The 14,246-nt window shown below is 38.4% G+C and overlaps 1 protein-coding gene across 2 annotated transcripts in view; it reads left to right on the top strand.

The window, feature by feature from the left end:
* si:dkey-122a22.2 (uncharacterized) overlaps positions 1–13,584 on the top strand; it is a 70,485-nt gene extending 56,901 nt beyond the window's left edge. Inside the window, exons 8-11 of one of the 2 annotated variants that reach the window (XR_009062985.1) lie at positions 5,727–5,862; positions 7,304–7,381; positions 7,465–7,561; positions 11,515–11,663. Coding sequence is in view for 1 of the 2 variants with exons in the window: in XM_057834214.1 (XP_057690197.1) it covers positions 5,727–5,862; positions 7,304–7,386; positions 7,465–7,561; positions 11,515–11,682 (484 nt within the window). In the remaining variant the exon portion in view is untranslated. Of the gene's footprint in view, positions 1–5,726; positions 5,863–7,303; positions 7,387–7,464; positions 7,562–11,514 lie in introns of both variants that reach the window. The other variant, XM_057834214.1, reaches the window with a different exon arrangement.
* Positions 13,585–14,246: the final 662 nt, after the last annotated feature.

The following is a 14,246-nucleotide window of genomic DNA, read 5'->3' as shown; positions in this document are numbered from 1 at the left end:
TCCGATATCGTTCAACTCTAACATAAATAATGCGGAGTGTTGCATTAATGTTCAATTTTATAAGTTCGGTAAGTACTGTTTTTACTAGTTTGGAAGGAGTCTTTAAAGAACTTAATAAACCGTAGAATTGATCTACTGTAACCCCAAAATTACTAAATGAAATGTAAGACTGCAACAACTAATAGATTAAATAGATTAACAAATTAGTTGCCAATAAATTTAATCATCGATTTTTGCCGGCAGCTATGAGCAGTTCCATTTGGGTCCTTGTTTGTGTGTAACGTGAGGCTGGTCGTGCACCAGTGTTTAGAGCAAGAGAAAGCTCACTGCTACACTCAGGTTGGGTTGCTTGATCAATAATACGAGAATTAGATTGTCTTTTGTATTGTCAGATCCAGTGTGCCTCTGTCAGAGGTGAGTAAATGAAATCAATTGTATTGTTTGTATTCTTTGCTGATGAGACGTTCTACCGGAACAAGATCCGGCACCTCTTGATTTTGGCCTCCCTGTGTTCTGGGACTTATTTGGCCAGATCTGGCACCTCTCGTGCATATAAAATAATAATAATATAAAAACGTTGGGTGGAAAGAAGGAGAGGAGTCGTTGATGGCTTTCTCCAATTTATTGTGGCAGCAATAAGAAAACATAAACAAAATAATAGCGGACTATAACTGCCGCCAGATTCATCCGCGAACTTTGCTTCTCGCTCATCTCCTCCTCGCTTCCTACTACTCACAGATCTCCAGTCCCAGCGTCTCTTAAACGGATCATGCATAGTTTCATGTTTTGAGCTTTTTGTTGACAAAAGTATTGAACACACGGCGTGCTGACAACTTTGTTTCTTTATTAACACATGTGCTCAGTACGAACACAGCTTGGGGCTCTCGGCAGGCTGTGCCTCTCTATCGCACTCCCGCATCACGTGTCCAAAACAACAGTAATGTTGCGTGCACTTCAGAGTGCCTCGGAAAACATCAGAATATTACACACAGTTACGGACATTTCAGTATAAAATAAAATAATAATATGCATAAATTAATTTACACAACAAATCCCAAGAATTGCATGTTGTTTATAAAAATTTACCGTCATTTGAAAGAGTCGGAGATTTGTTGATGCACTGAAAAGCTGGAGCAACAAATCACGCCCCTGACAAAAAAACAAAACAAAAAAAAAATGAAATTTGCGGCATCTGGGGCACAAGCAGCCAGGATCAAACGGTATTTCAACATGCCAAAAAGACAGTTGCATTTACTGTCTTTTTTCAAAAAGAAGGAAGATGGTTTAAAATTAGTCAGAAAAGCACAGAGAAAAGAAAGAAAAAAACCAAAATTCCCGCAGCATGGCAAGTGGGCTTTGTTTTCAGCACCATTTTCTGCATATGTTCCGGGACCTGTCCCCGTGTCGTCATCCCTGCGCTGTCATATGTACTTTGCGTTCCGGCATCTTATGATTTACAAATTAAGCACTGGCACGGAGCGCTAACCTAGTTAGCGATTATGCTAATCAATGTCTTAAGTGTCCTTTTGTATTGTTTTGGAGAAGCATATTAGCACGTGAGTTCAAATTTCTTTTTGTAAAGAAACCACACACATAAATCCATACACAGAACAGCTTAGAGATTTGTTTCAACACAAACCTAAACTCTAAATTGTCATACAAGTGATTGTGCTTTGAAATTAGATTTGGATTGTATTTATGAACAACTATTTGATAAAGAAAACTGATTCATTACAGTCTGCCTCCTCCAAATTCGATTTTGTTTAGTTTGTTTTAAGAAAATAAATGTCATTGACACAATTCATATCAGTGTTTTGCCCACAAGAAAAAAAAGTCAATCAGCAGAACTTTTTAATTGAATGAACAGGACTTTTGTCTGTTTTGTATACAGATAAATTCTTGTTATGTTTTATACCCAGAACCTTCATTGAAAACTTTTAACAATTTTTATGCACTTAAAATAGTGCAGTTGTAGACTAAAGTTAAGTCAGGAAGCTGTAATAAAATATTATTTTTAAAGGAAATACCCTCCATTTTGTCTTCATTGTTACAACATGCCTAAAACAACTTCAAGTTAAATTGTGAAGCTAAAAATAATCGTTAGTTGCAGCTGTTGAAATGTAAACAAAGAAATCAAATGCATGCATCGTCAATTTTAACTAAAAAAGAAATGTACATGTTAAAATAGATTTTGGTCAATGACTAGATATTCAGGAAAATGTTAAATATCTAAAATGTTAACTACTTACAGAAGTTATAGCAATTAATTCAATGCCATTTTTAACAACGTACTCCAATAGGAATATGATTTCTAGCTGTATTGTGAGCTTACAGTATTCACAAGGCTCTGACTTATAAATTTAAGTTGGCTACTTTAAAGCTTTAAATAACTTTTTGCCAGCTCAAGCACTTGGTCCTGCTTGAGGCTGTATACCAAGTTCTGTTTCACAAGTGCTCAAAGATACCTTGACTTAGGGATAAATCCCTATTTTCTTTCCATACCGTGAAGTGGAAACAGGCTCTGCTTCTGTTTTTTTCCCCTGTGGATCCACCTTACTTATTGCCTAAGTACAATGTTAACTTAAGGCACACTGGATCGGTGGCGATGAAATCAACCAGTGACAACTCTGCGCGACTGCCATTCACTCACAGTCTGGATATGTAATTATCTCCCTTATTGACCAAAACCCATGAAAAGTCACTAGATTTTTCATCAGTCTGAATACTCAAGTTGCTAAGTTGGCATGCAAAGACAAATTCTAAGTGATAGAGGGGAGGGAGTGTATAGGATGCTATGCTCAAGGAAACTTTGACAGTTGCCAACAAGCAGACCCGCCTCTGCCATAGACTTCATAATGTATTCACGGGACACGGGGCGTGGGGCCCATTCGTGAAAGATGACTGAGTGGAAACACAGACAAAGAGCTTTTTATATTGAAAATTCTTGTGAATAAATGCTTAAATCCCTGAATTCTTTATACTTGTAGATACGGACCTAAAACAGTCTCGCTTCTTGGTTAAAAGCAAAAAAGAACGGGCAGTTAGCTTTTATTTTACGTGAATATGTCGAATGTGCTGCTAGTCTTTAACTCATTTGCTCCCATAAACGTATAAATACGTTCTATTTTTAAATGCTTCACTGTCCCCAAAACGTATTTATACGTCTTTTGCGTTCTTTTTTTTGTTTTGTTAATAAGAAGCATATATTGCTTCCGCTCCATCTGAGAAACGAAGAACAACGCTCCAAACCCATTTTAAAGCAATAAAACTGGCCACTGGAGGGCAGTAGTGCAGATTTGTAAGACAAGGCAACCCGATTCAACAGCAGTGAACGGCCGGGCAGCATGGTCGGAGCACTGGCGGCATGATGCCAGGTGGCGCTCCGACCGAACAAAACAACCGAGAGGACGCCTGGGAGGCCAGGCGCTGGACGACCGAGCAAAACGAGTGAGATCCCCAGTGCAGCGGCTCGCCGAGCAGACCCCGCAGAACGCAAAAATAATCCATCTTTGTGAGATAGACAACGATGAGGAAAAAAGGCGTCATCTCGGCGACAAACCGTCATCTCTCAGTAGTTATGTGTGAATAAATTGTTACTTTGCCATCAAAAGCTCTATTTGTCTGATTGTTCATGGTATTTTGTAAAAGAAAAACATTATTCAGATGTTTGGGATGTAACTAATGCAAAAAATAGCTTGGTTAAAGTCAAAGTTGTGTTTGAAATGTATGCGTTTACAAAAAACTCATTTTCTCCGTTTTTTCATCAGGAATTGGAAAATTGCTCAAACTAAGCTATTTTCTAATGCTGATTTCTAAAGAATGGAAAAAAGATATGAACTTACTTTTTTTCCGCTGAAAGAAGAGTCTAATCTTTCTTTTGGTGGGTTCCATGTTTATATAGCAATAGAAAATAATTTTCTGTGGGCCTTGCAAAATCAGTCAAAATCCAGAAAAACAGCAGGGAGCGAAGGGCCTTGCTCTGGTGAAAATGGCTGGGAGTGAACGAGTTAAGGTACTGTGATGCCGCCTGATCACCATAAAGAGCTTTTTACATTGAAAATTGTTGTGAATAAATGCTTAAATCCCTGAATTCTTTATAGATATGGATGTAAAGCAGTCTCGATTCTTGGTTAAAAGCAGAAGAAAAAAAAAACAGGCAGTTAGCATTTATTTTAGGTAAATATGTCGAATGTGCTGCTAGTCTTTAAGCCATTGTGGCGCCGCCTTATCACCACAAAGAGCTTTTTACGTTGAAATTCTTGTGAATAAATGCTTAAATCCCTGAATTCTTTATAGCAGGGGTAGCCAACGTCGGTCCTCGAGGGCCCCTATCCAACTTGTTTTCAATGTCTCCCTCCTGTAAAACACCTGAATCAAATGATTAGCTCATCAGTAAGCTCTGCAGGAGCCTGATAACTATCCTGATTATTTGAGTCAGGTGTGTTGGAGGAGGGAGACATGGAAAACAAGCTGGACAGGGGCCCTCGAGGACCGACGTTGGCTATGCCTGCTTCATAGATATGGATGTAAAACAGTGTGGATTCTTGGTTAAAAGCAAAAAAAAAAAAAAAAACGTGGTTAGCATTTATTTTACGTAAATATGTCGAATGTGCTGCTAGTCTGTAAGCCACTGTGGTGCCCCCTTATCACCACAAAGAGCTTTTTACGTTAAAATTCTTGTGAATAAATGCTTAAATCCCTGAATTCTTTATAGATATGGATGTAAAACAGTCTCGATTCTTGGTTAAAAGACAAAAAAAGAAAACAACAACAAAAAAACAGGCAGTTAGCATTTATTTTACGTAAATATGTCGAATGTGCTGCTAGTCTTTAACGTACTGTGACGCCGCCTTATCACCACAAAGAGCTTTTTACGTTGAAATTCTTGTGAATAAATGCTTAAATCCCTGAATTCTTTATAGATATGGACGTAAAACAGTCTCAATTTGTTAAAAGCAAAAAAAAAACAAAAAAAACAGGCAGTTAGCATTTGTTTTACGTAAATATCGCGAAGTATAACGACAATGCTGTAGCGGCCAATTTTTCCCATTGATTTTTTTTCACAACGTTTCAAAATGCATGCATGGTACGAAAAATATAATAATTACCTTGAATCCTTGAACAAATCACTCCTGAGACAATCCTTTCTGTTTGTATGTGGTACAGCTTTCGTACTTTTTCAACCTAAATCCGGCATTTGGTTGCTGCATGTGTTTGAGAAGAACGAAGACCCACTGCAAATAACTGAAGCGGAGTGTGGGAAGGTCCCCTACAAAAAGGCATGCCGCAGTGTCTGGGGAATCTGTCCCATCAATATAATTATGAAGTTTATGCCTCTGCTATAACCAGTTGCAATTTTTACATTTCTGTCCTTATTTAGATTTGAAACCGTGTACCCATTTAATCCAACCGTTCATGTTCTAGCTCCAATGCTCAAGTCCTTACAGATGATGTCGTGCGGCCCCAGGCTATGCTAAATATTGTGGGAACGATGATTACAATTTTAAACTGTGTTTTCACATATTTGTTTACCGGTAACCTCTTTGATCCCTTTTTTCCATGCACTGCAGATAAGAAAAACAAATATGGTGATGGAATTGAGCATTTTTTTAAACTTAAGTATGGGTACAAAATTATTTAAAAGCTAAAACCTGCTGGAATGTTGAGGTTTTGTGAGGTTCATGCAAACCATGAGAGATTTTCTCTCTCTTATTTATTTTTGCCAGGTATGGTAAGCTGCTGCCGTCCCTTCAAGCCAAGCAGTTTTCAGCGGCTTCTGGGCTGAGCCGCTTGCTGATTATCCTGGGAGCCATTGAACCAACTATCAAAGAAAATGTCTCTGCGGAGATCATCCAGAGGCAGGTCAGGCTAATGCACACTCTTGAACACACACTACAACACAAGGCACATAAGAGCATTCCCCACAGGACATGATATTGATTAGTCAACTCTGGAGAAAAAAGGCAAAGAAATAGATTATGATGTGTTTTGGGACTGAATATGAAACAAAATGCCTTATTTGGAGGGATGAAAATGACATTGAACCTTGTTTTTTAGGTCTTTTTAAAACATTGGAAATAAATGAGGACATGGAGTGCTTGTTTCAAACGTATCCAGTACTTCTATTCCACCACATGGTGGTACTATTGCAAGATGGATCATTGCTATGCCTCACCCCTGGAAGATGCAGGGCCTTTTGTTTTCATGCTTTCAGAAAATATGAATTTGGAACGAGGACAATACCAGATGTAATTTTTAAAAGCATGAGAATTATACATGTTCCTGGAGACGCTACTTGCCACCAATGCAATGCCTCTTGATATATATTCTAATGTTTTAAAGCCAGTCGATGACATGTACAGTTTGCAAGGCACAGGCCGTGAATATAAAACGAAACATCTTTGCTGGATATGGCAGATTATGTTTTTTTGCTTGGGAATGTTAATATTTTTAGGGTGTACACACAGTAGACATATCTGCCACATAAAAAAAAAAAAAAAAAAAAAAAGCAGATTTGCACATTTGTGCATTATTTAGGTCCTAAATGCATTTGCTTTTGATGTTAGGCTCTCTGTACGCAGACTGTTTATCTTAGCATTTCGTGTATTTTGTGCAGAGCAGGGACATATTGTAACTCAAGTTAGTGTAAAATATAATATAACCAACAAGGTAATGACACTACAGCTAAAATATTCAATATTTTCAAATGAAAACCTCCATAATCTTATCAAACAAAACAGTATTATTTCCATGGAGGGTTTTAGTAATTCTCTTACTCTTATTACTCTCAATGGAAAGAACAAGTGTGACATTTGAAGGGTTCAAACCTCCATATCCACTATCTTCATGATGCAATGACGTCTGCTTGTGAGTGAATCTAAGCGGTTGCTCTCGTCTCCTTGTTCCCTGCTGCCAGCCTCCCACCCACAATTTGATGGCAGTTGCGATGTGGGACCTATTTCAGCTTTTCAAGTATTACAGTTGTTGCCAAGGAGATAAGCACATCATTGTGCTTGAATTTTCCAAGGTTGAAGAAAAGGTTTTTGGACAAGCTAGTGGAGGTTGTAATGGGCGTACAAGCTTGCGAAACTCAATAGAGCATGAAATTCATATCTCAAGAGCATGTGCTAGAACTACTGTTGAACTGAACTTAAATAGACGTTTGCTGCTGCATTATCATCAGCTGATCTGATTGCATTAGATGTTTTTTTTGTGGTAGGCTCTGTAATTTAGAACTAACACTTGCTCTGCCATTTTAATCTTATTGTTTGTTTACAATGACCCGCCTTTTTGTCTTCACCAGAAATACTTTTTAAGTAACCCTGCCCATCAGAGTAGTTCTGTGGATGAACATTACTTTATGAATGAAAGTGCAGCTCAAGTAAGGTAAACATAGTGAGAAAGACATTTCTTTTTATATAAGATGGTTTAAAAGGGAATAATTAATTGAAAAATGTTTTTAAGGGACATTACGAGATATAAGCCCCTCTCCAGCAGGACCTCAGTCAGCGTGATCACCGGGGATTGCTTTGACCAGAAAATCCCACATCACTTGAATAAAGTGAGTCAGTTTACTGGGAAATTCCATTTTACATTACAGGGGTACCTCTACTTATGAAATTGATTGTTTCAGGAAGTAATTTCGTAACCTGAAAATTCCGAAAGTATTCCATGTACAGTGGTATGAAAATGTAGCTGAACCTTTAGGAATTTCTCACATTTCTGCATAAAATCACCATCAAATGTGATCTGATCTTTGTCAAAATCACACAGATGTAAAAACGGTGTCTGCTTTAACTAAGACCACCCAAGCATTTATAGGTTTTCAATTTTTAATGAGGATGGCATGCAAATAATGACAGAAGGGGGAAAAATAATTAAGTGAACCTTCTCCCTAAAGAGTAATTGAAACCAATTTTTACCAAACAATTTAAGTCAGGTGTGTGCCCAATCACTGATGAGTTGTTTAAAGTGCTTGTGACACGAAAAAGCATGTTTATTTCATAATACACGCGGTATTTTATGCTCCTGAATGATATGGACCGCTTGGATGTGTGTGGAAGCGATCGCTATATTTATTTAGTTTTTTGAATCCCGCGCCAGGAAAATGAGTGACTTCCGGCTTCGGTCTCGCATTGAGGAGGAGGGCGCTGTGACGTGTACGGTAGAAGACGTCCTCTTCACGCTACAGTGTACTGTTGTGTATGAGGACGAAGGATTCAGCTGATTTTGCGGATTAATACTTTTATTTTTTGCATCACGCCAGCCAAACGGCTGCAGAAAAATCATTCTGTATGCGGGAGAGGCGTATGCGCCTTTTTGGAGTTTCAAAAGGTTCCCATTCACCGTGGATATTTACTGTGGGACCATTGGACTTACAAGGAAGTGAGTAAACATCTTGTTTTGTATTATGTCAAATACGAATACAGTGATTACAAAGTAAACACTATAAAATTCCTTTAAATAAAGGACTACTTACGTTTGATCATTGATAGGCATGTAAAAAGCTATCCTCACGCTCATTAGCAGTTAGCACGTTAGCTACACAACAATTCCAGCCACCCTCCTCCAGAAAACGAACTGTAAATTGCTCTCCGCCGGGCGGTTTGCCGATCCGCAAAGAAACTCGACAACCAGGTCGTCATGTCAAATAATCCAGGCTAGTTATGTGTGATTTTCCACTTCGAAGACTTTGAAACATCCCTCGGTTCGGGTTAGCATGTCGGCTAGCTGTCACTCCTTCTGGTCTGTTTACATTCTCCGAAGCCGAGGAAGGGAAATGACATATGTCCGATTTAGGTGTCATAAAATATCGTTCGGCAGGTGTGACAGTAAAGGTAAAGTCGACTGTTTTGACCATTATGGAGTAATTTTGCCATGTCGTCTTGAATAAATGGATTTTTATTATTTTATATTCCATTTAGCACAAGTTATTTGTCATGACCATGCCATTTATTTAGCAATTGGGGAAAGTACTTGGGTAAAAAGAATATCCTGTAAAAATATTGAAGTAAAGAGACAGAAACAATGACATTTTGCCGCTCTCTTCGTCGCGTTTTCCTCATTGTGAATAGTTCCCCCTCGACGGGCTGACTGGTCTTTCTCAAGCCATTTATATAGCTATTGGGGAAAAATACTTGGATAAAAAGAATATCCTGTAAAAATATTGAAGTAAAGAGACAGAAACAATGACATTTTGCCGCTCTCTTCGTCGCGTTTTCCTCATTGTGAATAGTTCCCCCTCGACGGGCTGACTGGTCCTTCTCAAGCCATTTATATAGCTATTGGGGAAAATACTTGGATAAAAAGAATATCCTGTAAAAATATTGGGAGTAGAGAGACTGAAACAATGACATTTTGCAGCTCTCTTTGTCTCGTTTTCCTCGTTCTGAACAATTCCCCCTCAATGGGCTGAATAGTAAAACCGATGAGCCTAGTCTACCGCTGACGTCATCCACCTGTTGGGGACGCTAAAGCCCTATAATTGTAGGCGTGGCTAACCGGCAGATTAAAAGACTAATTTCTCGTCATCTGCGCTTTGCTAAATTGTTGTATATGGTCGAATCGTCTCAAAATATGATTCTAATTCACATAATAATGCCATTTAAGACTTTTTTTCTGGTGTCGTATGCTCTTTAAAGCTGCCCTGCCCACTATGAAAGACACACTTGGTAAGAATTGTCTTGATGAGAAGCATTGTCTGTTATGCATCATGTCTCGGTCAAAAGAGCTGTCTGAAGACCTGCGATCAAGGTTTGTTGATTTGTATAAAACTGGGAAAGGATACAAACCCATCTCTAAAAGTCTAGGTGTTCATCAATCGACAGTCCGACAAGTTGTCTACAAATGGAGAGAGTTTGGCACTGTTGCTTCTGTCCCAAGGAGTGGCCGTCCACCAAAGATGACGCCAAGAGTTCAGCGCAGAATACTCAGAGAGGTAAAAAAGAACCCTTGTGTGTCTGCTAAAGACTTACAGAAATCACTAGCACAGTCCAATATCTCTGTGCACACATCAACCATATGTAAAACTATGGCCAAGAATGGTGTTGATGGGAGGACTCCACAGAGGAGGCCACTGCTGTCTTTAAAAACATTGTTGCTCGTTTAATGTGTGCAAAAAGGCACTAGGACACTCCACAGAAGTTTTGGCAAAATATTTTGTGGACTGATGAAACCAAAGTTGAATTGTTTGGGAGTAACACACAACGTCATGTGTGGAGGAAAAATGGAACAGTTCACCATCATCAATACCTCATTCCCACCGTGAAGCATGGTGGAGGGAGCATCAGGATTTGGGGCTGTTTTGCTACCTCAGGGCCTGGACAACTTATAATCACAAATGGAAAAATGGATTCAAAAGTTTATCAAGATTTTTTGCAGGAAAACCTGATGCCGTCTGTCAGACAGTTGAAGCTAAAAAGAGGATTGATGCTACAACAAGACAATGATCCAAAACACAGAAGCAAATCAACTTCAGAATGGTTTCAGAAAAACAAAATTCACATTCTGGAGTTGCCAAGTCACAGTCCAGACTTAACCCCATTGAAATGCTGTGGCATGGCCTAAAGACAGCGATTCATGCCAGACATCCCAGGAATCTGACTGAACTGCAGCAGTTTTGTAGAGAAGAATGGGCCAAGATTAGTCCTGATCGATGTGCCTGACTGATATGCTGCTACAGGAAGCGTCTGGTTGAAGTTATTGCTGCCAAAGGGGGGGCACAAAATATTAAATGTGATGGTTCACTTACTGTACTTATTTTTCCCCTTTCTGTCATTGTTTGCACTATCCTCATTAAAAATGAAAACCTATAAATGTTTAGTTTAGCAGTTTTTTTCTGTGTGATTTTGACAAAGCTCAGATACATTTAATGGTGATTTCATGCAGAAATGTGAGAAATTCCAAAAGGTGCAGATACTTTTTCATACCACTGTAAATGCCCTAATCCATTCGAAGCCCCTCAAAATTCAGACATTAATCTTATATAATGCATAAAAATGCATCAACCATGTAATAAATACATTTCCAATTAAAATATTGCACAGTAAACATAAAATCAGAGGTATGCATAATACTAATAATTTTTTTTAAAAAAAAAAACAATAAAGGAGTAAAGAATAAGATACACTCATGTTAAGCTGTCGGAACACAAGGGGCGAGTGAATAGGACGCTGGGATACACACATATACATTCAGTAGAGGTCCCTATTAGTCAACTGATGCCAGGAAGATGCTACGCAATAGCCAATGGCGGAGCAGCTCTAAGTATGCTACGTTCAGTAAACTCTGGGAGCTGTGAGTACCAGCCGTACTGTATTTTTGCCCTTCGTACCCTGAAATTTCTTTTGTAACAAAAGGCAATATTTTCCCATTGAGGCACGTCTTAACCTGAAAATTCTTTATGTAGCGATGTTTTTAAGTATAGGTACCACTTTATACTGAATATTGTATACTGGAATTGATGTTGGAACAATCATGTCAAACTTGTACAAAATGATCTTTTTTCCATACCAGATGGTATCCAAGCTTCAAAAGAAGTTTCTGGAGGAATCCTACCAATCAGTCCATCATATTCACATAAAAGACGTAGACCGTCGAATGATCTACAAGAAGCCATCTGCCATCAGCCAGTACCTCAGGAAGTTAGTCAATCAGCGACAAGCCAAACAGTACAGTCAGTGACCCACGGCCAACACATTGATATAAAATATACTTAGGCAAAACCAGAGATAAAAATGTTGCATAATTACCCAGTACAGCATTCAAAGATATCTTTTCTATTTTGCCCTCCAGCATAATGTAGAGATTATCTACACGACCAATAAGGTTTGTCATGTAGGGAATTTTTTTTAAATATTATTTCAAAAACTTATTTTACTGTATTGCAAGCTTCAATTGAGGATGACTGGAGGGTATTCAGTTTGATAAATATTTGCTGTCTTGGACTCAGAAAATCTTATCATCTAAGTTGTTATTAGTTTACCTAAAATGAGCATTTACTTATCATAGGAAAGGCGACACACTTCACTGCTCAAACTGATACTTTAATATCACAGTTGTCTTGATGTTCCAAATGGAATGACCATAAGGGAAAGTACATGTATTGGTTATTTAAAAAAATAAAATAAATACTGACCTGTGCTCTTGCACATTAAAAACAGGACCAACATAGTCCCTGTCAGCAGTGTGGTACATTTGCCTGATTTTGGCACGGGCGTTGTAGGTTCATTTCCATTGAGTCATAGTGTGCATATAAGTGCACAGTGGCGGTTCTTGCATTTTTCTGAAACAGAGGCCAAGAAGGGGCCATATGTACTAGTAACCCTCAGGGGCCAAGTGTCGCTTCCATCTTTGTACAAAGTTTGTTTTGGTCAACAAGGCAATATGTAGATTATCCTGCATGTGGCGGTAAAAACATCTTTGCTTGACACTGTCAAGCAAACACCAACCAGTAAAGTTTGTAATAATTTGTATTTAATCATACTTTGTGCAGGTAACGATACAATACATGGAACAATAATTTTAATCACTTTTTTGAAAAGCCATTTTAAACACGAATAGAAGAAATAATATACATACTCTAGAATAGGCCTGAACGATATTGGAAAAAACTATCATGGCGATATTTGGGGGGGGGTTTGTGATAAATTGCGATTATATTGAGATATTAAAACAAGAATAATTTTCACCAGATAACTTGAATAGCTCTGTTTGGGATAGGCCTGAACGATATTTGAAAAAAAAAAAAAAAATGGAAAAGAAAAAAATTCTTAAGGTGCACCAGGACAAAATGTAGGCGCACCCACATTTTTCATTACATCACCTTTAACGCCAATTCATTCATTCATTCATCCTCTGAACCGCTTATCCTCACGATGGTCGCAGGGGTGCTATAGCCTATCACAGCTAGCTCCAGGCAGAAGGCAGTGTACACCCTGAACTGTGTGCCAGCCAGTTGCAGGGCACATATAGACACAAAACCATTCATGCACACACTCACACCTATGGACAATTTGGAGTGTTCAATCAGTATACCATTCATGTCTTTTTGGGATGTGGCAGGAACCTGGAGAAAACCCATGCACGCCGCCTTCATTATGTGAAATATTTTTAAACAAGAATAACGTAGAAAAATGCTTGTCTTTATTTAATGCTTCATTGAGTGAGTCCATTCAAATTCACTTACGCTTTGACGCTCAAGCTGCCAAGAATAGCCTCTCACTTACAAAATGAATGAGTTGCTGCAGTACATTTCAGACTGGGCTACCTCTAATGTGTAAGAAGCTTAGCGATGATTAACACATTTGTGCCTTTAATTGTAGAGCTACTTAGTCTTCTCTGGCCAGATCAAAGCTACAAACCTGTCAATCATCATTAACTTTAAGTACCAAACAGTATCTGCATTGGTGAACAGGAAAAACAGTTTGGTCGCACTGCTTAAAGGGAGGGAGGGTGAGATGTTGTGGCATTGTAAGAGCGTGAAGCAGAAAAATGAGTTTACATGTTAAAAATAAATAAAATATCGCATGTCCTTGCGATGTGAGTTTTGTGCATCCGCATATCGCGATGACCAGAGGTGGGTAGTAACGCATTACATGTACTGGACTGTCTCAGAAAATTAGAATACACAATATTCTAATTTTTTGAGACAGTCCTGTGTATATATACAGGACTGTCTCAGGAAATTAGAATATTGTGTATTCTAATTTCCTGAGACAGTCAGGAAATTAGAATATTGTGTATTCTAATTTCCTGAGACAGTCCTGTATATATACACAGGACTGTCTCAAAAAATTAGAATATTGTGTATTCTAATTTTCTGAGACAGTCCAGTATTCCAATACATTTACTTGAGTAACTTTTTGAGAAAAATGTTCTTCTAAGAGTAGTTCTACTAAGCTATACTTTTTACTTGAGTAGATATGCGGAAAAAAAAAAAAAAAGCTACTCTTACTCTGCTACTTTGCGCTACACAAGAGTCGTTACATTTATCCTCTTTCTTCTACATATTAGATTTTTTTTTTTTGCCAGCGATACCAGGAGTAGAGATGTGCCTGGTGTATTACCGGGGTAGCTTTACCGATTTTACCAATGACATGTCGCAACAATAATCACATGACTCCATTATACCAATCAGACGCAAGCTTGCCGTTCTAGCTTCATGCCAGCCTGCTCAATCATGTGGTGTCTTTAGCACCGTAAAGAATGAAGTATTTGATATTAAGCGTTGCTCTCAACATGACTCG

This window comes from Corythoichthys intestinalis, chromosome 4 (assembly GCF_030265065.1).
Source record: "Corythoichthys intestinalis isolate RoL2023-P3 chromosome 4, ASM3026506v1, whole genome shotgun sequence".
In the NCBI taxonomy this organism is placed as follows: Eukaryota; Metazoa; Chordata; class Actinopteri; order Syngnathiformes; family Syngnathidae; genus Corythoichthys; species Corythoichthys intestinalis.
The sequence above is the reverse complement of the archived record's forward strand: the minus strand, read 5'-3'. Positions and strand labels throughout refer to the sequence as shown.